We start from the raw sequence: 26,596 nt of genomic DNA, 5'->3' as shown, positions 1-26,596 counted from the left end.
GTTTCATATTTTTTTATCTTCACAGCTCTTGGCGTCATGAGTTTGACTTGCTCAGCAGTGTCAGCATGTTTCTGAATTGGTACAGTAATCAGTACCTGGACAGGTGAGTGCTTCCCTATTTCTTAACAGAGAAACATATTTTTATGTGATTAAAATAACTAGATTCTTTATAATGTAGTAATTTGGGTGTCTCAAATGGGTGTATTAAATAACATGTGTGGCAGCACGGTGGCGCAGCAGGTAGTGTTGCAGTCACACAGCTCCAGGGGCCTGGAGGTTGCGGGTTCAATTCCCGCTCGGGTGACTGTCTGTGAGGAGTTGGTGTGTTCTCCCCGTGTCCGCATGGGTTTCCTCCGGGTGTTCCGGTTTCCTCCCACAGTCCAAAAACACGCGATGCAGGTGGATTGGCGACTCAAAAGTGTCCGTAGGTGTGACTGTGTGAGTGAATGTGTGTGTGTTTGTGTTGCCCTGTGAAGGACTGGCGCCCCCTCCAGGGTGTATTCCCGCCTTGCGCCCAATGATTCCAGGTAGGCTCTGGACCCACCGCAACCCTGAATTGGATAAGCGGTTACAGATAATGAATGAATGATGAATGAATATTCGTAATGAATGGTGAATGGCTAAAGTTAAAATGTTAAAAGAAGGCTAGACAGGAAGACAAAGAAAGAAATAGAAACAGAAAGAGAAAGGTAAAGAATTGGAAATGGGCAAAAATATGGGTTCTGAAAGAGAGTCTGAGAGTGAAATGGTGTAAATATAGCCCAGAGAGGGTGGAGAGACAAGCAACAAATGTTAATACTCAAAGGAAATATCTTTGAGATTGTGTACATTTACAGTGTGTGTAGCAAAACCAAGGGCAGACCTCTAATAACTGTTCACCCATGCATCCTACAGACATTTGGATTCTATTCTAAATTTAATATTAAATCATAAAGAATCAGGCTAGCTTGCCAAGAAAATCAAGTGTTTGTGCATCTTTTTTTTGTTTGGCTGATCCTGCAACGGGTCATCACAGCAGATCACCACCACCCAGACCATGATTCACAGTTTTTAAAATGGCACAGTTTTAAGTCAGATGCCCCCTCCTGACATTTCACCTGGGCATAGGACAGGCGCCAAGACCACAGAAGCACAACTCCAGGGGCTGGGTTGCAGTAGAGAGAACACACTAAGCACCAATTATTTAGGGTTTGTTTTTTACATTTATTTTTATATTCCTGTTTAAAGTGAAATAACTCCATCAAAATATGTATTATAAATTAAAGTTTACACATTTAATATTATGTGGAATCAAATTATGTAACATTTTTATTGAAGTGATTTGGGTATTTTAAGAATAACAGCAGTTTCTTGTTTAGATTCTTGATTTTGTAAATGTTTATTTTAAAGTTAAAATGAAATGAAGTAAAATTTAGTGTTTGTATAAAGCAAATCCAGAGATTACATTTCATCTAGGTAAGGTAAGTTTGTCAACTGACTCAGTGTGACCAATGCTTGATTGGTTTTCTCTTCCCAAGTCTTTTCATTCTTAACACTCCTTTGTGTTTCTCACTTCGGTTCAGTGTATGTAAAACATGTGGTAGCTGTGTGGTTTTGCCAACTTGTGATCACTGTGATTTGTTCTTGTTATTTGCACTGAGTGGTCTAGCAAGACTTTTTTTGAGCAGCTGAATGATGATTTTACAAGTTCAAATGAAACAACATAACCCCACAGTCTCAATTTTACTGCATTCATTTAATTTGATCAAGTGGAAAACAAAGGCAAGAGTCTGTTTTTCTTGATTAAAAATTTATTGAACTGAATTTACAAGATGAACAACAATGCATATTATATGATTGCTTGTTAATTTCCGATGTGGTCTACATCTTTATTCTGCTGTGTCCTTGCCCTAAAAAACATGGTTACATGGTTAGTATATTATATTTTATATTTTATATATATTGTTAACACAGTATATTTTATGCACTATTTTGAAAACATTTCTTTAAGTGTGTAAAAACTGTAGTAACAATGGTCATTTTAAATTTGATTAAAGATATTTAAAACTTAATTTGATAAGAGATAATTTGGAAGAACACCAATCTTCAACAAGTGAAGATATGTTTATAATGTTTTATTATATATATATATATATTTATTTTACTACTATTATTTAATTATCCAAATTTAATATGAATTAGGAATATTTACCTTTCCAGCGTCTCTGCTCTTGGCTCTCAGCTTGTTGACCTGGGCCTCAGAGATGTCAGCACGCTCTTGAGCTTCCTCCAGCTCATGCTGCACCTTCCTGAATCTGGAGAGATGAGTGTTGGCTTGCTCCTCCTGTGAGTGACAAGCATCATCCATTTTAGGTTTTTTGATGAAGTAACAAAGTAACATTATCTGCTTGTTTCTCTGCATGTCATTTATGCAGTGCATGCCCAATTAAGTTCTGTACGGCACACTCACAGCTTCCTCAGCCTGTCTCTTGTAGGCCTTCACTTTGAGCTGCAGCTTGTCCACCAGATCCTGCAGTCTGGTCACATTCTTCTTGTCTTCCTCAGTCTGAAAAGATTTGTTCATTTAGACTTGCTTGCTTCATAATTAATTATGTCATACTCTTTACATTACTGAGTTATTGTTTACCTGGTAAGTGAGTTCCTTCACTCTCCTCTCATATTTGCGGACTCCTTTAACAGACTCAGCACCGCGTCTCTGCTCAGCTTCAACCTCAGTCTCCAGTTCACGGACCTGTAACACAGTATATCATGTTAAATTAGAACTGATCGGTTAAAAAAAATCTAGACTTTTGTAATTGAACTACCTTTTGATGGTATAAAGACAGTAGCATACCCTAGACTCCAGTTTCTGGAGCTGCTTCTTTCCACCCTTCATGGCAAGGTTCTCAGCCTCATCCAGACGATGCTGCAGGTCTTTGACTGTAACCTCAAGGTTCTTCTTCATCCTCTCCAGGTGAGCACTGGTGTCCTGTTCCTTCTTCAGCTCCTCTGCCATCATGGCCGCCTAGTGTATGGGCCATGTACATTTTGGTTTAGGAATTTGCATTATTGTTTATATGGCTAGATGATCTATGCAGATGAACACTCACATCAGTGATGGCCTTCTTGGCCTTCTCTTCAGCATTTCTTGCCTCCTGTACTGTGTCATCCACCTCACTTTGGATCTGCACCAGATCAGCCTCAAGTTTCTTCTTGGTGTTGATCAGGCTGGTATTCTGTTGAAAGAGAATGAAAAGATGTTAAGGTGAAATTCTAAAGAATGTAAAATGTACAGCAAACTTAAAATCTATCAGGACATACCTGAGAGTGCAGCAGTGCCACACGCTCACTAGCATCCACCAGCTCCTGTTCAGCCACTTTGCGGCCCCTCTCTGTCTGCTCCAGTGCAGTTCTCAGCTCCTCGATCTCTGCCACCATCAGGTTATTCCTGCGCTCCACCATGGCGACCTGCTCCTTCATGTCTTCTTGTCCTCTGAGAGCCTCATCCAGGTGTAGTTGTGCGTCCTTGTGTGAAAGGAATAACAGTTATTATAATTCTAAAACTACAGAACTTAATAAGTAAGTATAAAACATTGGAGGCTTACCTTGAGCTGTCCTTGGACGTTCCTGAGTTGTTTCTGGGCCTCAGAAGCCTGGCGGTTTGCGTGACTCAGTTGAATCTCCATCTCATTCAGATCTCCCTCCATTTTCTTCTTGATTCTCAGGGCATCATTCCTGCTTCTGACCTCAGCATCCAGAGTGCTCTGCATGGACTCAATCACCCTCTGGCTGTTCCTCTTGATCTGTTCCATCTCCTCATCCTTCTCAGCCAGTTTTCTGTCAACCTCACTCTTCACCTGGTTGAGCTCAAGCTGGACACGAAGGATCTTGGACTCTTCATGCTCAAGTGTGCCCTGAGGATTTATGAGCACATAATGTTAAACAATATAGTAAGAAGACAATTTTTTATTCTTACTTGGTGAGATTTATATATGGTGTTACCTCAGCTTCTTCAAGAGCAGTCTGGATTTCTGATTTCTCAGTTTCCACAGTCTTCTTGGCCTTCTCCAGCTCATGGATGGTCTTTCCAGTTTCTCCAATCTGTTCAGTCAGGTCAGAGATCTCCTCTGCAGAAAGGATTAGAAATTAAGGATTTTTTTTATATTTTATCCACTAATATGTGTATGTGCTTACTGTAATTGTTAAGTCACATACGTTGCAGATTCTTGTTCTCTCTCTTGAGGGTCTCTAACTGGTCAAGGGCTTCCTCATATGAGTTCTTCATCTTAAACAGCTCAGTGCTGAGAGAGCGAGCCTCTTTCTGTGCTCCCTCCAACTCAGCCTGACCTTCCTCGTACTTCTGCTTCCATTCTGCCAAAACCTGAAAAGGTTGAATGAATATAAACATCAATTCCACTGAACCAGTTGTGTCATTCTGTGAACCAGTGTCAGCCAGCAAATCACCTTATCAAAGTTTCTTTGTTTCTTATCAAGATTGGCTGCCAGAGAATTGGCTCTCTCAACATCAATCATGAGGTCCTCCACTTCACCCTGCAGTCTCTGCTTGGTCTTCTCCAGAGAGGCACACTTGGAATTCACAGCTTCAATAGATTCCTCAGCATCCTGTAGGCGCTGGGCAAGTTTTTTCCTGAGGAGACAAATTTGTGTAATTTAATGTCTATATCTGGTAACTGCATAAGATATTTACTTTCTGACACTGTTCAGATTTTGCTTACTTTGCCTCCTCAAGCTCCTCAGTACGCTGGATGGCATCTGTCTCATATTTGGTTCTCCACTGAGCCACCTCACTGTTGGCCTTGGACATTGAACGCTGCAGCTCAGCCTTGGCCTCCTGCTCTTCCTCAAACTGCTCTCTGAGCAAGTCACAGTCATGACGAGCTGATTGGACAGCATGAGCCAGGGCATTCTTGGCCTAAAATGTAGCATACACTTGATGAAATTTGCAGTGGACTACTGGTTACATGTGCAATGTGTATTAAACAAGTATATTAGTACCTTGACTTCCTCTTCAATTTGTCTCTTGATTTCCTCAATCTGCTGCGTGTAGGCTTGTTTTCCTCTGGTCAGCTGAGAAACAAGAGCTTCTTTCTCCTCCAGCTGACGGCCAAATTCACCTTGGAAATGATTTGGACACATTAGTGGAGAAAAGTAATGCAAAGTTACTTGACTTTTTGAATTAATTAGGTGTTAATTACCATTCTCAGTCTGCAGTCTAGCTCTTTGTGCACTCAGGTCATTCAGCTGACGGACATGTTCGTCATTTTTAGCTTTGAGTTCACCCAGCTGGTCCTCAAGTGTACGACACATCTTCTCCAGATTTGCCTATAAAAAATACAAACAAACATTTTCAAGCTTGCTGTGATGTTATTTTCTGTTCTATCTCTTTCTTTTATTACATTTGTCACCATCATCTGAAATGAACCCACCTTTGATTTGGCCACAGCCTCCATGTTACTGGACAGGTCGTCTATCTCCATCTTGTATTCACTCTTCTCCTTCTCCAGTTTTTGTTTGACTCTCTGAAGGTTGTCAATCTGCTCTCCGAGCTCAGCAACACTGTCAGCTTGCTTCTTGCGGAGGGCAGCAGCAGTGGCTTCATGCTGCAGGGTGGATTCTTCTAGATCACGTCGCAGTTTCTGGAACTCAGCCTCTCGCTTCTTATTCATCTCAATCTGAGCAGCAGTGGCACCACCAGCTTCCTCCAGCCTCTCACTGATCTCTTCCAGTTCTCTGGAGAGATCAGCTCTCTGCTTCTCAACTTTAGCACGAGCTGCACGCTCAGCCTCGATTTCCTCCTCCAGCTCCTCAATGCGAGCCTGATAGGAAAATGTTTATTTATCAGGCCTAAATACTGCATCAAATATGGTTATGCACAGAACATTTTGCAGAAATTGATTACCTGGAGCTCTTTAATCTTCTTCTGAAGCTGAGCACCCAAGGACTGTTCATCCTCAATCTTGCTCAGAAGTTGGCTGATTTCAAAATCTTTCCTGTTAAGAAAACAGAGCAGGGATAAGAATTTTTCTTGTTTCCATAGACTGCCATTTAATGTTTCCAGTTATGTGTTATGAGTAGCAGTATACTTTTTGATCTTCTCGTCAGACTGCTGCTTGTCATTCTCCAGGTCCATTATGGACTCCTGGGCCAGTTTCAGATCTCCCTCAAGCTTCCTCTTGGCTCTCTCAAGGTCCATACGGAGTTTCTTTTCTTGTTCCAGTGATCCTTCGAGCTGTAATTAAAGGAAACCAGCAATTTTGGCACAGATGTAATTAGCTATTTTATATTTTTGTCAGAAACATTGTTCTGCAGCAACTTACATCATCGACTTGTTGTTCAAGCTTTGTCTTGGCTTTGGTCAGGGTGTTGACTTTGTCTTCCTCTGCCTGGAGGTCATCAAGAGTTTGCTGGTGTGCCTCTTGGAGGGCTTTCTTCTCTTTGGTAAGTTTGCCGATACTCTCATCCTGAGAGGCCATCTCCTCAGTCAAGTTCTTCACCTGTGTGACAATATTTTTGTATCTTACAAAACGTTCAATAGTTTCTCTTTAATTTAATATAAATTTACTTATGTGTATTATTTCTGTTCAGAGCAGAAGCATTCCTTGAATACATTTGTATGTTATAGATTTTAACCTTGTTCTCAGTGGCATGTTTCTCCTTCTCCACTTTAGCCAAGGTCAGCTCCAGGTCATCAATGTCTTTCTTCAGCTCAGAGCACTCATCCTCCAGTTTCCTCTTCTTGGCAGTCAACTCAGCATTAATTTCCTCTTCATCTTCCAGTCTCTCGGTTGTCTCTTTAAGTTTGGCCTCCAGCTGGATCTTGCTCTTGATGAGACCCTCACACCTTTCTTCAGCATCAGAGAGGTTCTCACTTTCCTGTGAATGAGATGGATTTTTTAAAATATTTTAAAAAATTACTCAAATTTAATGTAATCATCTTTGATTTTGAATACTTACAGATGCTACTTGGAGCTGCAGGTCATTTTTCTCCTGAAGAATGGATACCATCTTCTCCTCAAGCTCTTTCTTCTTGGCCAGTGCCTTTGCCAGGTCCTCCTTCATTTTCTCAAAGTTCTCTTTCATGTTAGCCATTTCTTTCTCAGTCTCTGCACTCTTCAGAAGAGGCTTGATCTTGAAGTACAGCTTCATCCATGGCCAGTGTTTCACATTCATGAATGAACGGATGTTGTATTGGATGGTGTAGATAGACTCCCTGCAATTCAGGATATACAAGTTTATTAATTTAGTAAACTTAGTAAAGTTTAATTCACAACATCATAATCTAAACATAAAAATACCTCCTCTCCATCATCTTGACAAACTCTCTCCTCATAAGGTAGCCACGGCACAATGCTTGAGTCATTGTGACTAGACTTGCTAGTTTCTCATCTCGCATCTCCTCAAGGGTACCCAGCAGACCAGCTTTGAAGAACACCTACAAACAGATAATTTAATGTTATTTATCCACTGTTAATTTTACACCTACATGTGTGCATCCCGTACACCTATAAACTGCGAAGTATGTAAGTTGCTCTTTACATTTATAGAATCGTGTTCAATTATGATGCTGTTTTAAAAAAAAAATATTTTTTGTATGATGTGCACACTTTTACTTCATGTAATAATGGCAAACAACGAATCATCTGCTCATCTTTCCAAGGAGTAATTCCTGAAGCATTCTTTGGAAAGTTATTTACACGTATGATATGCTGCCAAAAATAAAATCTTACAGATTCAGTAATTTAACTCACTTTGGTGTGTCCAAACTTGTACTGGGTGTGGTCCACATCAATGGAGCCTAAGAGTTTTTCTGAGGCTTTCTTGTTGTCAATGAACTGTCCCTCTGGGATCACACTGGCATTCAGAACTTTGTATCTGTTTTAGAAATTATAAATAAGCATCAGTTTCACTTTAATTCTTAAATACGTTTGAGTGTTGGAAAAACTTTGAATTTGAAAATGACCTTTGCTTGAAGTCAGCGTAGAGGATTCTGCTGGGGAATCCCTTTCTGCAGATTCTGATTCCCTCCAGCACACCGTTACACCTCAGCTGGTGGATGACCAAGAAGTTCTCCATAAGACCTAGAGGGATAACATTTATGTCACAATGTGATGGACTTTTATTACCCTTTACACTTTTCAGCATGGCAAAATTATGACAAGAACTTGCCTGGAGTCTTGGACTCATTGGGAATCAAACAACGCACAAAGTGAGGATGAGTGCTCCTCAAGTTGGTCATCAGCTTGCCCAAGTTTTCCTAAAGAATGTTATGTTTGTCACTTGAAATGTATTTTAGAATACTTTCATAAGGAACTTTTTAAACATACATATGACAATATACTTTTTAAATTAGAGTAAAACTAAATCTTACTCTGAATAAAGCAGACACAGTCTGGAAGGAACCACCCTTCTTCTTGCCACCCTTCTTACCACCACCACCAGCAGCATCTAAAGATAGTAAAATTCATTCACCAATATGATGTTACTTTGAGTGCTACCATTTAACACATATTATTTTATAGTCTTTGTTTATGTAAATTCATTTTTAGGGGCAAATACATTTCTGAGGAACTCACCATCATTAGCTGCATGACTTGCGTACAGGAAGGCCAGCAGTTTGTTTCCTGACTTCTGGTAAAGCTGCACAACAGATTCATTCAGTGGATCCTTGTTCTTGTCCAGCCACCCTGAAATGTTGTAGTCCACAGTGCCAGCGTAGTGCACCAGGGAGAAATGGGCCTCTGCCTTGCCTTTGGCAGGCTTTGGCTTCTGGAAAGCATTGCATTTGCCAAGATGCTGGTCATGGAGCTTGTTCTTGAAGGATGTGTCTGTTGCCTTGGGGAACATGCACTCCTCTTCAAGTATGGAGAAGATGCCCATTGGCTGATGGGGGAGAAAGTTTATTAGACAGACCTATGTAAGACTTATGTTGGTGATAGATTTTTTATGAGTGCCAGTGGGATCAGCATTTTGGTACAGTAAATATTAGTGGCCTTTACCTTCTCAATGAGCTCAATGCAGGCAGCCAGGTCCATACCAAAGTCAATGAACTCCCAGTCAATTCCTTCTTTCTTGTACTCCTCTTGTTCCAGCACAAACATGTGGTGGTTGAAGTACTGTTGCAGTTTCTCATTTGTGAAGTTAATGCAGAGCTGCTCCAAGCTGTTGAACTGTTACAGAGAATCAGATTATTTGATATTTAATACACTTGTAGCAGAACTTTAGGAATGCAGTTTAACTTCAAATTCAGCAAATATTTACATCAAAGATCTCAAATCCAGCGATGTCCAGCACACCAATGAAGAACTGCCTTTGTTGTTTGGTGTCCAACATCTCATTGATACGCACAACCATCCACAAGAACATTTTCTCATAGACAGATTTGCAGAGAGCCATAACAGCGTTGTTGACCTGTAAAGTGTAAAAGCACATTGTAACCATCTTATGATTTTTTACCACTTTAACACCCAAATGCTTCCTTTTGTGCCTCACATCACCTGGGGTACAGTCTGGCCTTTGGTCACAAACTCATTTCCGACCTTCACTCTGGGGTAGCACAAAGCCTTCAACATGTCAGCTGAATTCAGACCCATGAGGTAGGCGATTTTATCAGCCACTGAAGTGAACAAGTGGAAGTGTTATTGAATGTCATTTGCAGGTCTGTACATGACTTACAATCTCATAAGTATTTGTTGTATATACCCTCAGTGCCGTCAGGCTCAGCCTGCTCCTCTCTCTGCTTCTGCTTGAACTTCATGTTGCCGTGATGTATCACAGCTCCGGTCAGTTTGTAGATGTTAATTTTCTCCTCACCGGTGAACCCCAGGATGTCAATAGCTGTCTACGTTTAGAGAAAAAGATTAGAGAGACCAGTGAGAATGAGAAATATTTTCACAGCTTCTGTAGAAGTTCAGTGAAGTTTTACTTACATCTGTGGCAATGAACTCCTCCACATCATTGATGCTCTTGACTGTGATTTCACCCTGGCTGATCATAGGGAAGTCATAGGGGTTGGTGGTGATGAGCAGTGCCTCTGTGTGTAAAGAATAAACTCAAATATAATAACCTGTAAAATATTAGAGCTCCTCTAAAATTAAAGAGTATTAAAGAGATATTGAGATTTCATACCAAGCAGCTCTGGCTTGTGTCCAGTCATGAGCTGGTAGAAGATGTGGTAGCTCCTCTCAGCAGACAGCTGGAAAGTGACTCTTGACTTTTCCAGTAGATCTGTTCATACATTGGTATAAAATATTATTGGTCATCTAATGCTTTGTCCACTACAATTGTATTTCAGATGATTTGCATTTTCACTACATGCTTCATAAAATTTCAGAACAATGACAGAAATCATCAGCAGTGCCTGAAACTTACAGGTTTCAATATCAGCTGAGGCCAGCTTGCCGGTTTGCCCAAAATGAATTCTGATGAATTTACCCTGGAAGTCAAATGATGTTTAAATTAAATTAATCTATTTTCATGGCAAAACATATTTTGTTTTATTCTCAGAAGAGATTCTGCACTGTTTTTTAATACTCACAAAACGAGAGGAGTTGTCATTCCTGATGGTCTTGGCATTACCGTATGCCTCCAGCAGTGGGTTGGCTGCAATGATTTGGTCCTCCAGTGAACCCTAGAGGTGACAGCAGTTATTGCAGTGAGGAGTTGACTCACAAATTCTTTCAGAATCCTCAAATGGTGATTTACTGACCTGCATTTTGCCAGGAACAGGTTCTACTGCCTTCTTTCCAGTCATGCCAACGGTTGCAAAGTACTGGATGACACGCTTGGTGTTCACAGTCTTTCCGGCACCAGATTCTCCACTGGGGATAGAGTTATAAGAGTTTAATAAACTGTGAATCATTTACAAATAAATATAAATACAATTTTAAAAGACATTGAACATAAGGAATATTGCTAAACAATAGAAGTCTGCACTCACGTAATCAGGACAGACTGGTTTTCACGATCTGTAAGAACACATTAAGCAAATTAAGTACATAGGGACAAATATATGTACTTTGTAAAAACTAGGCTACTTGCAATGTGAAGGATTTTTAAATTAAGTGTTGTATGAAGTGTATGACTGACAACAGATTACGTGGTTAATTAACCCTGCTAAACCCTGTGAGACATCTTGCAGGTAATACACTTAAGGCAGTTTGGGGCACAAACAAGCCCAAAATAAACATCACCAGTAACGAGAGTTTAAACACTGGAATATGTGCTTTTTAATGTTGATCTTAAAAAAAATGAACCTTGTTTTCTGTTAACAGATTAACACATTACCTGTGAGCATAAACTGATAGGCGTTATCAGAGATGGAGAAGATGTGGGGTGGGGCTTCAATTCTCTTCTTGCCTCTGTATCCAGCCACAACAATTGCATCATATACTGGGAGCCACTTGTAGGGGTTCACAGTGACGCAGAACAGCCCAGAGTAGGTCTGATGTTGTGAACAGAAGTATTTTCAGAAGTTTGTTATGATATAAATACATACTAAAAAGTTCGTTTTCAGTTTAATTCAGTAAACTCACGTAGATCATCCATGCTGCGTAACGCTCTTTGAGGTTATACAACACACAGGGCTCGTTGAGGTGGGTCATCATGGCCATGTCCTCAATTTTGTCGTATTTGGGAGGATTCATGGGAAAGATTTCATCCTCCTTAACTGTGAGGGTCTGTGGAATGACAAACATTACAGTGTTACACAGCAGTACAATAACTTTGGTCTAAATCCTTTTCCAGGATTCTGTTCTGTGCAGTCCATACTCATGCCTGTAGTGAAGTATTATTAATATCAAAGATGACTTCTTTTGTTATTCTGGAATATCATTCATTGTAATATTAATTTTATATTAACATGAAGATTAAGAGGTCTTACATGAATCTTGACATCAAAACTTCATCTTATATTCTGCATATCTGAACCAGTGTTTTTAAAACTATTTATTTGAAAAAATCGAATAATTTATATTTCCACTTACTTTGCCACAATGTGTTTCTACTGTGGCTTTGCCCCCCTCTTTACTCTTCAGTGTACCTTTCAGGTACATCTCCGCGGGCTCACACACAAAAACTGCTGTTTTAGCTTCGAAAGGTCTGTTCTGGGCCTCAACCCTCTCTTTTTCTGACTTCCGGAGGTATACGGCCGCCGGGCCAAAACACTCCATCTCACCATCTCCCATGATGGCAGGTTACTGTGGAAAATAATGTAGATATACTTTGTTCCCCCTTGCAAGTATAGATAGTTTTTTTTTTTAATGTATAAAACTCCATCTTGTTTTAAGATATGGTATTATATGCTTCTGTTTTCTAATTGAATATACCCTGTCAGAAAATCATGTCTCTGTGGTGGTACCCTCAATAGTACATATTCAGTACCTTTAGTTAGGGAACATAATTGTACTTTATTCTATAGTAATTGTAGATTTTAAAACAGTGTAGACTTCATACTCCTCATTTAATCTCCAGGTCATTGTTTTATTTTCTCCTTCTGCAGAAGACAATTTAAAGTACCTTTAGGGACCAAAACTGGACTTCAACATTACAGTTGTACCTTTAAATTTACAATCTTTAAAAATGTAGTTACACTAATGTACCTGTACAGTCTTAGTTGACTTCTGCTTGACAGAGATGCACACACACACACACAGATATATGTGTATGTGTATAATATATGTGTTCTTTGTTTAAGTTTTTTTTTTTTTTGTAAATTTATTGTTTGTTTTTTAAGTGTATTATGAAAGTATTATAGGGATCACAAAATATTTATTGTAATCACACACAAGGTTTCAGATAGCAAGAATATAAAAGATTCAATTACCTCTTTTGATGCCTGTGAGAAAGAAATGCGGAGGATTTGGCAGATTGTTGACACTGAAAAAGAGTAACACATATCACAAGTTGTACACATTGAACATTGAGAAAGGCATTTAAGAAAGATTTTGATCAACACTGAACCTAAAGACCACAACTCCCTCACCTGTGCTGGCTGCTTGGTGTAGCCTCAGTGCTTGGTGGCACTTCTTATATAGGAGCCTTAGTGCTGATTCAGCCGAGGAGTCGAGCTGCATATGGTCACTCAGTGGAATAGTCCAGCTATTTGTGGTAGTGTTTGATTCATTGTATAAATGCTCTTAAGTAACAATGCATAGGACATCCCTTTGGGTTTTACTGTTTTTTAAGTTCTGTAGTACATGTTCTACAGCCAGTTGTAGAGAGATATTTTTAAATATAAATCAGAAATGACCATTCCATTATATGTTGATATTCGTATATATGTGTACATAGATTTTAATGTCATGCTTTTCATTACTTGCACATAATTTAATATCAGGCAGAGGATATTTCAGACTGCTTAAAAGCAAAATATTCAGCAGTGTATAGTTTTAAAGTACTTTTTTCTTTCCTGATTTCATGTTAGGACCGTGTAGTTTTCTTAGTGTACCATACATAAATGTATTTACTTGACTGTAAAATTAACCATAACTTTAATGTTTACTTGATCATAAACGTGTTTATAAGTCATAGTTCTCTTGTTTTGGCATTGCTGAGGCATCAACATCAGATAGGGCAAAGCAATCTGATACCACTGGTGTACTGCTTCAGTGCTTCTGCACCCTTAGCATTTTCTAAATATATGAATCAGCTTAGGCATTCCACATACAAAGAACATTAGTACAGTATTAAAACAGAAAATATACTTTATGTATATTTTGTTTAAAAATAAGTATCTTTGATTATTATGCTGGGGAGATCAGAAAAAAACATCACTTTTGTTTAAACTTTACTGAAGTAAGAAGTGGTTTATTTTAGTAGTGTGTTCCCAAATAAATGATGAGAAATTAATAATATTTAATGGTACTAAATAATCAGCTCTTATCCACTTGTCCTCAGCTCATAGATGTGAGTCTCTAGATATTTCTAATCATCAGTTTTAACAAATGTAAGTATATGTGAGTAACTCATTTCACACTATGACAAGCAAAAACTTATTAAACACTGACTTTCAAGACATAAGAAACATGGAAATTATGTGTGCATTTATTATGCCATTTGTCAGGCTCACAATGAAAGGTGATGTATCTTTACTGATGGCTAATGCTTACAAGTCTGAAAATCCAGAATCTGTTGCATGTGATTAATTAAAATAACATATACATATATATTACCAGTAGACTGTACACAAGTAGGAATAAACACAAATATAGCAGCCAGTCCTCTTCCGCTCTTAGTTTTGATAAATCTGGCGCACTTCTTTTTTCATTTAAAAGAACTTGGTGTTACTAGTTCCCCAGAGAACACTTTTTGTTGTATGCTATTTTGTGTATAATACAAAACTTGTACACTTTAACCCAAAATTAAGCCATATCTTAACATTGTGAGTGGGGGTGGGAGGGCAGCATGTAGGGCTGTATGTGTGTGTGTCTGCAGTTAAAGGAGTGTGTTTCTGGTCTTTTCTTACTTTGGAAAACACTTCCCCTCAAGTATTAAGCTTCAGACCTGGGTTTAAAACTTTAATAACTTAGCTTTAGCACCAGGTTGCTCAGATTAAAGAGAGGGTGGAGCCACGTTAGCCTTGTGATTAGTCAGGGTAAAACTGACACAAGATTTACTCATTTAAGACTGCCCATTCTACATTGAGAGGAGATCAGTAGTCGTGGAATACAACAGGCATTTTTTAGACTTCAGGAAGATATACTTTATACCATAACACTGGGGGCCATGAGGAGTCAGATTTATGTAATCAGTAAGACACTTTAGGTTCCCAGGGCTTCAAGAGTTTCCGGTCCCCAGGACTCATGTAATTCTTCTTCATTATTCATTCATTCATTGTCAGTAACTGTTTATCGAGTTCAGGGTCATGGTGGGTCCAGAGCCTCCCGTAATCACTGGCGAAAGTTGGGAACAAACCTTGGAGAGGGCGCCAGTCCTTCACAGGGCGACACACACTCACCCACACACTCCAACACCCTGGAGCTCTTTGACAGCGATACTACCTGGTGTGTGACCATGCTGCCCATTTCTTCATTATCCAACACCTTTACATTTATACAGGCAATAATTTGTCTTACTTATGTACATGTATATGTTTGATCAGTCAAGATACAGACATTCGTGTGAAAACATAAATAATTGAGAACAGTAACATTGGAGTTTATTGAATAAATTGTGCAAGGACAAATAACAGGAATTACATATTATATGCTGGCTCGCTGATGTCTTGTATCCTTTTCATGCTTTATTCGGCTGAATCCTTACCCTAAAATAAGAGCATATAATTATTAGTAAACATCAGCATAACAAATGTATTTGTGTCAGACAGACTATAACTGTAAGGGATGCCACAGGTGTGTCATCTGTACTTCAGCATTATGCAAAAGTAATATTTAGTACTACAAAAGCCTTTAGCAAGGAGTTAATTTTAATAAATGTTTTTATACTCAATAGAAAATGTTCAGCTAAAATATATTCTTGTTTTATTGACTTGAATTTACCTTTCCAGCCTCTCGGCTCTTGGCTCTCAGCTTGTTGACCTGGGACTCAGCAATGTCAGCACGTTCTTGAGCTTCCTCCAGCTCATGCTGCACCTTCCTGAACTTGGAGAGGTGAGTATTGGCCTGCTCCTCCTATGAGTGAGACAAAGCAATTTTAGTGTTTGAGTACAGTTTGTGCAGAATTGTTATGCATGACATTTTTGGCTGCATGTCAAAATTATATAATTAATTCATTAATTAATTCATTCATTCAATGTCATAACTATGTACACATGTTCACATTTAGCTGACATTGTGTTTGTTATGAATTGTCTGGCATAAAAATTGTGAACAGTGATGTTTCTTTTGGCTTAATTGTTGTAAATAAGTCTGAGAGAATACACTACATGGTGAGTGAGCTTAAGACATAAATATCAAAATATCATGACACTGTATTCCACAAAATAAAAAGGCATTTTCTGGCATAATATTTCTGAACTGTACATCTTTGTAAGTACATCATCTGTATGTTTTCTTCATTCAGTTATTCTCTTCCTTGCATTAGTTCCTCAGCATCCACAGTTAAGGTTTCTTTGAGCAAGGCATGTAACCCCTAACTGCTGTATGTGTGCTCACTGCCTCTAGTGCGTGCACATGGTAGTTGTTGGCCACAATGTGTTTAATTATGTGTATGTGGGTGTGTGTTTTTTTCACTACCACAGAAGGGTTGAGTACAGAGGGGCAATGACATTTGACTTTGACAATAAAACCATGTTTTATAGAAGACACACTCACAGATTCCTCAGCTTGTCTCTTGTAGGCCTTCACTTTGAGCTGCAGCTTGTCCACCAGATCCTGCAGTCTGTTCACATTCTTCTTGTCTTCCTCAGTCTAAAAAATGAGTTAATGTAGACTTGCTTGCTTCACAACTAATTATGTTATACTCTTTATGTTACTGAGTTATTGTTTACCTGGTAAGTGAGTTCTTTCACTCTCCTCTCGTATTTACGGACTCCTTTAACAGCATCAGCACCGCGTCTCTGCTCAGCTTCAACCTCAGCCTCAAGCTCACGCACCTGTAACAAAGTATATTGTGTTAGATTTGAACTGATCAGTTAAATGAAATCTAAACTATTGTAATAAAACTACATTTGAACTGTGTAAAGACAGTAGCATACCCTAGACTCCAGTTTCTGGAGCTGCTTCTTTCCACCCTTCATGGCAAGGTTCTCAGCCTCATCCAGACGATGCTGCAGGTCTTTGACTGTAACCTCAAGGTTCTTCTTCATCCTCTCCAGGTGAGCACTGGTGTCCTGTTCCTTCTTCAGCTCCTCTGCCATCATGGCCGCCTAGTGTATGGGCCATGTAGATTTCGGTTTAGGATTTTTCATTATTATTTATATGGGTAAATTATCTATGCAGGTGAACACTCACATCAGTGATGGCCTTCTTGGCCTTCTCTTCAGCATTTCTTGCCTCCTGGACTGTGTCATCCACCTCACCTTGGATCTGCACCAGATCAGCCTCAAGCTTCTTCTTGGTGTTGATCAGACTGGTATTCTGTTGAAAGAGAATATTTTAAAATGTTACGGTGATTTGTTAAAGAATGTAAAAGGAACAGCAAACTTAAAAACTATCCGGACAAACCTGAGAGTGCAGCAGTGCCACACGCTCACTGGCATCCACCAGCTCCTGTTCAGCCACTTTGCGGCCCCTCTCTGTCTGCTCCAGTGCAGCTCTCAGCTCCTCAATCTCTGCCACCATCAGGTTATTCCTGCGTTCCACGATGGCAACCTGCTCCTTCATGTCTTCCTGTCCTCTGAGAGCCTCATCAAGGTGCAGTTGAGCATCCTTGTGTGAAGGGATTCACAGTTATTCTAATTCTAAATCTATATAAATTTATCAAATTGAGAAAAAAACAATAAATATACCTTGAGTTGTCCTTGGACGTTCCTGAGCTGTTTCTGGGCCTCAGAAGCCTGGCGGTTTGCGTGGCTCAGCTGAATCTCCATCTCATTGAGATCTCCCTCCATTTTCTTTTTGATTCTCAGGGCATCATTTCTGCTCCTGACCTCAGCATCCAGAGTGCTCTGCATGGACTCAGTCACCCTCTGGCTGTTCCTCTTGATCTGCTCCATCTCCTCATCCTTCTCAGCCAGTTTTCTATCAACCTCACTCTTCACCTGGTTGAGCTCAAGCTGGACACGAAGTATCTTGGACTCTTCATGTTCAAGCGTGCCCTGGAAACAGAGAGCATGTAATCGTGAGGTTAAATTATTAGAAACCTAGTGCAACCCAAATTCTGCACTTAATTTTGAAGTTACTTAAGACCCTTTCACAAAATATTTTCTGGACTTTACCCGGAGGAGCTGTACGTTTGAACACAAATGTCCATAGCAGCTGTACTAGACATTACCCAGAATTTTTACTTCCATCCACCTAGTACAAATCAGTGTACAGAATGCCTAGACCTGATTTTCCCGATATTTTCCAGAGTTAATACGTGAATGCAGCTTTACAGTATCACCTCAGCTTCTTCAAGAGCAGTCTGGATTTCTGACTTTTCAGCCTCTACAGTTTTCTTTGCCTTCTCCAGCTCATGGATGGTTTTTCCAGTTTCTCCAATCTGTTCTGTCAGGTCAGAGATCTCCTCTGCAGAAATGAGAATTTTTTTATTTTTTATTTTATTCTTTTTGAATATATCTGTACTAATCTGTACTTATTAATTTCTGAGTCTCATACGCTGCAGATTCTTGTTCTCTCTCTTGAGGGTCTCCAACTGGTCAAGAGCTTCCTCGTATGCATTCTTCATCTTGAAAAGCTCAGTGCTGAGAGAGCGAGACTCTTTCTGTGCTCCCTCCAATTCAGCCTGACCTTCCTCATACTTCTGCTTCCATTCTGTCAACACCTGAAAATGTAGAATAAAATTAAATATCTGATCTAACTGACCAGTTGAACAATCAATATACAAAGTAGATTTTTCACCTTATCAAAATTTCTTTGCTTCTTGTCAAGATTGGCAGCTAAAGCATTGGCTCTCTCAACATCAATCATGAGGTCCTCCACTTCACCCTGCAGTCTCTGTTTGGTCTTCTCCAGAGAGGCACACTTGGAATTTACAGCTTCAATAGATTCCTCGGCATCTTGTAGACGCTGGGCAAGCTTTTTCCTGAGGAGGCCAAAGGTAAATTAACATTTGTATCTTGCAGCTTTATCAAATATGTTTCTTACACATATGCGTACTTTGCCTCCTCGAGCTCCTCAGTACGCTGGATGGCATCTGTCTCATATTTGGTTCTCCACTGAGCCACCTCACTGTTGGCTTTGGACATTCCACGCTGTAGCTCAGCCTTGGCCTCCTGCTCTTCCTCAAACTGCTCTCTGAGCAAGTCACAGTCATGACGAGCTGATTGGACAGCATGAGCCAGGGCATTCTTGGCCTAAAATGTAGCATACACTTGATGAAAATTGCAGTGGATTACTGGTTACATGTGCAATGTGTATTAAACAAGTATACTAGTACCTTTACTTCCTCTTCAATTTGTCTCTTGAGTTCCTCAATCTGCTGCGTGTACGCTTGTTTTCCTCTGGTCAGCTGAGAAACAAGTGCTTCTTTCTCCTCCAGCTGACGGCCAAATTCACCTTGGAAAAAATATGGATCATTTGAGGAATGTTAAGCAGTATCTTTGTTTGTATTTACCTGTTTAGTTGACCTGGCTTTAATTACCATTCTCAGTCTGCAGCCGGGCTTTTTGTGCACTCAGGTCGTTCAGCTGACGGACATGCTCATCATTTTTAGCTTTGAGTTCACCGAACTGGTCCTCAAGTGTACGACACAACTTCTCCAGATTTGCCTAGAAATATAAGCAACAAAAAATATAATGGAATTACTGGCCATAAAAGGAACATTTTTTTATTTTATCTCATACACAATACCTCCATCCCATTCAATGTGTCGTCTGAATCATTGGTATTAAAGGGGAACTGTTTTAAAGTGGTATTTAATATGAGATATTTCAGCCAACCTCTTGTATACCTTTAATTACTTTCTTATTTTCTGTTTTTATTATATAACATGAACAGACCTTTGATTTGGCCACAGCCTCCATGTTACTGGACAGGTCGTCTATCTCCATCTTGTATTCACTCTTCTCCTTCTCCAGTTTCTGTTTGACTCTCTGAAGGTTGTCAATCTGCTCTCCGAGCTCAGCAACACTATCAGCTTGTTTCTTGCGGAGGGCAGCAGCAGTGGCTTCATGCTGCAGAGTGGACTCTTCCAGATCACGTCGCAATTTCTGAAACTCAGCCTCGCGTTTCTTATTCAGCTCAATCTGAGCAGAAGTGGCACCACCAGCTTCCTCCAGCCTCTCACTGATCTCTTCCAGTTCTCTGGAGAGATCAGCTCTCTGCTTCTCAACTTTAGCCCGAGCTGCACGCTCAGCCTCGATTTCCTCCTCCAGCTCCTCAATGCGAGCCTGATAGAAAAATATTTTTTCATTATTACTATGTGCTGCATTAAATGTGGTAATACACAGTAGTTTTTGCAGAAATTGATTACCTGGAGCTCCTTAATCTTCTTCTGAAGCTGACCACCCAAGGACTGTTCATCCTCAATCTTGCTCAGAAGTTGGCTGATTTCAAAATCTTTCCTGTTAAGAAAAGGGAGCAGGGATAAGAATTTGAATTCTTTCTACAGGCTGACATAGTTTGGCAAGTTATTTGTCTTGTATTACAAATAGCAATATACTTTTTGATCTTCTCTTCAGACTGTTGCTTGTCATTCTCCAGGTCCATTATGGACTCCTGGGCCAGTTTCAGGTCTCCTTCAAGCTTCCTTTTGGCTCTCTCAAGATCCATACGGAGTTTCTTCTCTTGCTCCAGTGAACCTTCAAGCTGTAATTAATGAAAACCAGCAATTTTTAGAATGTCATAAATTGACTAAATTATTTAATATTTTTTCATAAAAATTGTTCTACAAGGCCTTACATCATCAACTTGTTGTTCAAGCTTGGTCTTGGCTTTTGTAAGAGAGTTGACTTTGTCTTCCTCTGCCTGGAGGTCATCCAGAGTTTGCTGGTGTGCCTCTTGGAGGGCTTTCTTCTCTTTTGTAAGTTTAGCAATAGTCTCATCCTGAGAGGCCATCTCCTCAGTCAAGTTCTTCACCTATGTATATTAAGTAAATACAATAAGCAAATTAAATACAGTAGATTAAGTAAACATGTAGTTTATCTCTTTCTCATCACACAGATATTACAAAATAAATTTTGAGCATGAGTTTTCACTGAATACCAACTGATGTTAGGATGCATTACAAGTATTAACCTTGTTCTCAGTGGCATGTTTCTCCTTCTCCACTTTAGCCAAGGTGAGCTCCAGATCATCAATATCTTTCTTCAGCTCAGAGCACTCATCCTCCAGTTTCCTCTTCTTGGCGGTCAGCTCAGCATTAATTTCCTCTTCATCCTCCAGTCTCTCAGTTGTCTCTTTGAGTTTGGCCTCCAGCTGGATCTTGCTCTTGATGAGACCCTCACACCTTTCCTCAGCATCAGAGAGATTCTCACTTTCCTGTCAATAAGAGAGGTATTTAATAATTCAAATTTAATTCAAACTTTTAACTTTTTTTAAATACTTACAGATGCTACTTGCAGTTGCAGGTCATTTTTCTCTTGAAGAAGTGATACCATCTTCTCCTCAAGCTCTTTCTTCTTGGCCAGTGCCTTTGCCAGATCCTCCTTCATTTTCTCAAAGTTTTCTTTCATTGCAGCCATTTCTTTCTCAGTCTCTGCACTCTTCAGAAGAGGCTTGATCTTGAAGTACAGCTTCATCCATGGCCAGTGTTTCACATTCATGAATGAGCGGATGTTGTATTGGATGGTGTAGATGGACTCTCTGCAGTTCAGCATATGCTAGTTAAATAGGCTGCTTTATCATGTTACTGTTTATATGTTCACTGAATTTACACATTTACAATTTAATGTTCTGAATATAATAATACCTCCTCTCCATCATCTTGGCAAACTCCCGTCTCATAAGATAGCCACGGCACAATGCTTGAGTCAATGTCACCAGAGATGCCAGTTTATCATCTCGCATCTCCTCAAGAGTACCCAGCAGACCAGCTTTGAAGAACACCTACATATAGACAATGTAAGATTACTGAACACTTTTTGCTATACACTTCTGTGAATTACTTTATAAATTGAGCAAGTGCTAAACTATAACTTAAGCAATAAAGTAAACAAACCAGCAGCACAAATTTATTTTAATTTAACAAGTATCACTCACTTTTGTGTGTCCAAACTTGTACTGGGTGTGGTCCACATCAATAGAGCCCAAGAGTTTCTCTGCAGCTTTCTTGTTGTCAATGAACTGTCCCTCTGGAATCACACTGGCATTCAGAACTTTGTATCTGTTTCAGAAATTATTTTTCAGTATCAATTTCACTTTCATTTTTCAGTTAGTTTGAGTTTTGGAAATATTATCAATAAGACATGACCTTTGCTTGAAGTCACCATAGAGAATCCTGCTCGGGAATCCTTTTCTGCAGATTCTAATACCCTCCAGCACACCATTACACCTCAACTGATGGATGACCAAGAAGTTCTCCATCAGACCTAGAGGGATAAGTGTTATATCACCATGTAATGGATTTCTACATTTTCTTTATTAAAATGTCAGATACTAAAAACTTGAATGTATAAATTAAGTGAACTTGCCTGGAGTCTTGGATTCATTCGGAATCAAGCAGCGCACAAAGTGAGGGTGAGTGCTCCGCAAGTTGGTCATCAGCTTGCCGAGATTCTCCTGTGGGGTTTGAGTAAGTAAGCATTTGTGCTGTTAAGCATGCAAACATCTTGTATTCGATAAATATTTCAGTATAAAAAGGACCTTACTCTGAACAGAGCAGACACTGTCTGAAATGAACCACCCTTTTTCTTTCCTCCTTTCTTACCACCACCACCTGTGGCATCTATTTACAATAAAAAATATTCACAACTATAATATCAGCAGTTTAATACTGAATAATATTGGTAGTACTTGAATATCTAATTTTTCTTTAAGAGCAAATATGCTTAAGATGGCCTTACCTTCAGCAGATGCATGACCTGCGTACAGGAGGGCCAGCAGTTTGTTTGCTGATTTCTGGTAGAGCTGCACAACAGAGTCATTTAGTGGGTCTTTGTTCTTCTCCAACCAGCCAACAATGTTGTAGTCCACAGTGCCAGCATAGTGCACCAGGGAGAAATGGGCCTCTGCCTTGCCTTTGGCAGGCTTTGGCTTCTGGAAGGCGCTACTTTTGCCAAGATGCTGGTCATGGAGCTTGTTCTTGAAGGATGTGTCTGTTGCCTTGGGGAACATGCACTCCTCTTCAAGGATGGAGAAGATGCCCATTGGCTGATGGGGGGGAAAGGGTGTTTATTAGACATGTAGGAATGGCTTTGGTACAGAGAATTGAAAATGACTGCAATCTCACCTTCTCAATGAGCTCAATGCAGGCAGCCAGGTCCATACCAAAGTCAATGAACTCCCACTCAATTCCTTCTTTCTTGTACTCCTCTTGTTCCAGTACAAACATGTGGTGGTTGAAGAACTGTTGCAGTTTCTCATTTGTGAAGTTGATGCAGAGCTGCTCCAAGCTGTTGAACTATTTCAGAACACAATGTTTCTAGTACATATTATGTATACAACTTGATTATGATGGAAATACATGTTTTATATTTACATCAAAGATCTCAAATCCAGCAATGTCCAGCACACCAATGAAGAACTGCCTTGGCTGTTTTGTGTCCAGCATCTCATTGATACGCACGACCATCCACAAGAACATTTTCTCATAGACAGATTTGCACAGAGCCATGACAGCATTGTTGACCTGTAGAAATCCAAAGTATGGATTAATATTGTGTTGATTTTTATGCTTTTAACACCTTTCGTTTTTAGTGCTTACACTATTGCACATTACCTGGGGCACGGTCTGGCCTTTGGTCACAAACTCGTTCCCAACCTTCACTCTGGGGTAGCACAAGGCTTTCAGCATGTCAGCTGAGTTCAGGCCCATGAGGTAGGCAATTTTATCAGCCACTGAATTGAACAGTGAAAGATTTTATTTACTAATAAATGCAGCACAGTTCATGTGATGAGATACAATAATTGTTGATTATGAATATTATCATTAATAACATATAATAGATAATTTATTAAAATGTAACATTCTAAATGATTCTAAAATATATGATCATTAATATCTTAATGTTTACCCTCAGTGCCGTCAGGCTCAGCCTGCTCCTCTCTCTGCTTCTGCTTAAATTTCATAGTGCCGTGATGTATCACAGCTCCAGTCAGTTTGTAGATGTTAATTTTCTCCTCACCACTAAAGCCCAGGATGTCAATAGCAGTCTGTGTTCAGAGGAAAGAAATTTAAGGACCAAGAAATATGAAACATCTTAAATTATTCACTGAAATTTAAAGACATTTTGTTTACATCTGTTGCAATGAACTCCTCCACATCATTGATGCTCTTGACTGTGATTTCACCCTGGCTGATCATAGGGTAGTCATAGGGGTTGGTGGTGATGAGCAGTGCCTCTGTGTGAAAGGAATAACTAGATATAATAACCTTTACAATGTTACAGCTCCTCTACAATGAATGACTATTAAAGAGCGATTTGAGGTTTCATACCAAGCAGCTCTGGCTTGTGTCCAGTCATGAGCTGGTAGAAGATGTGGTAGCTCCTCTCAGCAGACAGCTGGAAAGTGACTCTTGACTTTTCAAGTAGATCTAATTATACACTGGCATTAATATTATGGGACATCTAATCATGCTTTGTCCACCATTTCAGATATGCAAGTTTTCACTTCATAATTCACAAAACTTTGAACAATGACAGAAATCATCAGCAGTGCCTGAACTTACATGTTTCAATATCAGCTGAGGCCAGCTTGCCGGTTTGCCCAAAATGAATTCTGATGAATTTACCCTGGAAGTCAAAAGATGTTTACATTAAATTCATTCATTTTCATGGCATTCATATTTTGTTTTATGCTCAGAGGAGATTGTGCACTGTTTGTTAATACTCACAAAACGAGAGGAGTTGTCATTCCTGATGGTCTTGGCATTACCATATGCCTCCAGCAGTGGGTTGGCTGCAATGATTTGGTCCTCCAGTGAACCCTAGAGGTGACAGCAGTTGTTGCAGTGAGGAGTTCACTCACAAATTCTCTCAGAATCCTCAAACGGTGATTTACTGACCTGCATTTTTCCAGGTTCTGCTTTCTTCTGCCCAGTCATGGCAACAGTTGCAAAGTACTGGATGACACGCTTAGTGTTCACCGTCTTTCCTGCACCAGATTCTCCACTGTGGATGGAATGTGTAAACAGTGGGAAAGTTTTGATTGAGATTTTTCATCATCCATCTTTATTCACACAAATCAGTTGGGAAGGCATTTTATACAGGTGATCAAATCAGGTCAAACTTTATATAATTCTTTTTGTGACTGTAAGCATGTAACATATAAAGAAATATTAAACTGATATGAATGTGCACTTACGTAATCAGAACAGACTGGTTCTCTCGATCTGAAAAGAAAGAAGTTTTCAAAGAAAAATCAGATACACAGATTTTATAGACACAGATGTATACACAGATATGAAGGGTATGACTGACAACAGATTACGCGGTTAATTAACCCTGCTAAACCCTGTGAGACATCTTGCAGGTAATACACTTAAGGAAGTTTGGGGCCCAAACAAGCCCAAAATAAACATCACCAGTAACGAGAGTTTAAACACTGGAATATGTGCTTTTTAATGTTGATCTTAAAAAAATGAACCTTGTTTTCTGTTAACAGATTAACACATTACCTGTGAGCATGAACTGATAGGCGTTATCAGAGATGGAGAAAATGTGGGGTGGGGCTTCAATTCTCTTTTTGCCTCTGTATCCAGACACAACAACTGCATCATATACTGGGAGCCACTTGTAGGGGTTCACGGTGACGCAGAACAGCCCAGAGTAGGTCTGAAATTGTGAATAACTTGTAAATAATAAATAGTATTATTTTCAGATGTTAGCTATGGCATAAAATATTATCTTTTATTCAGTCAGACTTGATTAAACGTACATAGATCATCCATGCTGCGTAACGCTCTTTGAGGTTATACAGCACAGCGGGTTCATGGAGGTGGGTCATCATTGCCATGTCCTCAATTTTGTCAAATTTGGGAGGATTCATGGGATAGACTTCATCCTCCTTAACTGTGAGGGTCTGTGAAATAAGAAGCATTACAGTATTACACACCAGTACAAACTGCTGTAAAACCCTTTGTGTGATACATGAAACGTGTGATATCTCAGTCTATATTATATATTATGTGCAGTTACATTCACAAAAAATCTACACTGTGAACTATAATGTGTAAACTATTAATCTTACATACTTTGCCGCACAGGGTTTCGACAGTGGCTTTGCCACCCCCTTTATTCTTCAGTGTGCCTTTCAGGTACATCTCGGTGGGCTCAGCCACAAAGTAGGCAGTTTTAGCATCGAAAGGTCTGTTCTGTGCTTCAATCCGCTCCACTTCTGGCTTGCGGAGGTAAATGGCCGCCGGTCCAAAACATTCCATCTCTCCATCCCCCATGATGATGTTTTACTGGGTCAGATCATATAGACATACTTAATTAATAGTAATAGTAGTATATTTTCAACTGGTAAAGTCATATATGTGTATACCACTATTGTTTACATAGGGTTATAAAATCTAACAATTTTGCTACACTAATAAATATAGATTCACAAAAAAGTTAAATAAAACCATATTATATTAAATCATAACATTTCAGCACAATTTCCAAACTAAAACTGTACCTTCTTTGATGCCAAATCAAGAGAACTGCAGATTAGCCACCAGTCGTGGGAACTAGGAAAAAATAATAAAAATAATTGAGATATTTTGTTTGAAATAGAAAACAATAAATAAAAAGGAGGTTTTAAACAAAGCTAAGAAACTAGACACCCTGACTTTCTCACCTGTGCTGGGTGCTTGGTGTAGTCTCAGTGCATGAAGGAGCCTCTTATATAGCAGTGTTAATGATCAGCAGAACAGTTGAGCTACATATGGTGTT

At 39.5% G+C, this 26,596-nt stretch overlaps 1 protein-coding gene, 1 long non-coding RNA gene and 1 pseudogene across 3 annotated transcripts in view; 1 reads left to right on the top strand and 2 right to left on the bottom strand.

Moving 5' to 3' along the window:
- The window catches only part of LOC136697070 (uncharacterized), a 33,038-nt gene extending 17,421 nt beyond the window's left edge, over positions 1-15,617 (top strand). Inside the window, exons 2-3 of the long non-coding RNA XR_010802672.1 lie at positions 26-103; positions 15,503-15,617. This is a non-coding gene — a long non-coding RNA (uncharacterized lncRNA). The remainder of the gene's footprint in view (positions 1-25; positions 104-15,502) is intronic.
- LOC136697050 (myosin heavy chain, fast skeletal muscle-like) lies at positions 1,869-12,182 on the bottom strand (annotated as a pseudogene).
- Positions 15,239-26,112, bottom strand: LOC136697054 (myosin heavy chain, fast skeletal muscle-like). 2 transcript variants are annotated; one of them, XM_066671931.1, is made up of 39 exons: positions 25,896-25,995; positions 25,596-25,729; positions 25,336-25,492; positions 25,023-25,050; positions 24,724-24,829; positions 24,553-24,645; positions 24,388-24,451; positions 24,154-24,252; positions 23,956-24,059; positions 23,732-23,870; positions 23,437-23,555; positions 23,197-23,346; positions 22,948-23,118; positions 22,562-22,868; positions 22,367-22,434; positions 22,190-22,277; positions 21,970-22,087; positions 21,759-21,882; positions 21,469-21,605; positions 21,107-21,362; positions 20,796-21,038; positions 20,460-20,636; positions 20,221-20,366; positions 20,032-20,122; positions 19,559-19,948; positions 19,201-19,327; positions 18,997-19,115; positions 18,717-18,913; positions 18,459-18,642; positions 18,216-18,381; positions 18,001-18,125; positions 17,405-17,713; positions 17,121-17,324; positions 16,908-17,033; positions 16,652-16,822; positions 16,445-16,549; positions 16,269-16,364; positions 15,495-15,626; positions 15,239-15,259 (listed from the first exon to the last, which is right to left on the bottom strand). In XM_066671931.1, the coding sequence occupies exons 1-39, from the start codon at positions 25,978-25,980 to the stop codon at positions 15,239-15,241; spliced, it is 5,676 nt and encodes a 1,891-aa protein (XP_066528028.1). In that variant the 5' UTR covers positions 25,981-25,995. The 2 variants fall into 2 exon arrangements, with proteins under 2 accessions (XP_066528028.1, XP_066528027.1); XM_066671930.1 differs by lacking the exon at positions 15,239-15,259 and having other exon boundaries at positions 15,477-15,626; positions 22,367-22,443; positions 25,596-25,739; positions 25,912-26,112.
- Positions 26,113-26,596: the final 484 nt, after the last annotated feature.

Source organism: Hoplias malabaricus, chromosome 5 (assembly GCF_029633855.1).
Source record: "Hoplias malabaricus isolate fHopMal1 chromosome 5, fHopMal1.hap1, whole genome shotgun sequence".
Classification (NCBI taxonomy): domain Eukaryota; kingdom Metazoa; phylum Chordata; class Actinopteri; order Characiformes; family Erythrinidae; genus Hoplias; species Hoplias malabaricus.
Note: the sequence above shows the minus strand (reverse complement) of the source record. Positions and strands in the feature narration are given on the sequence as shown.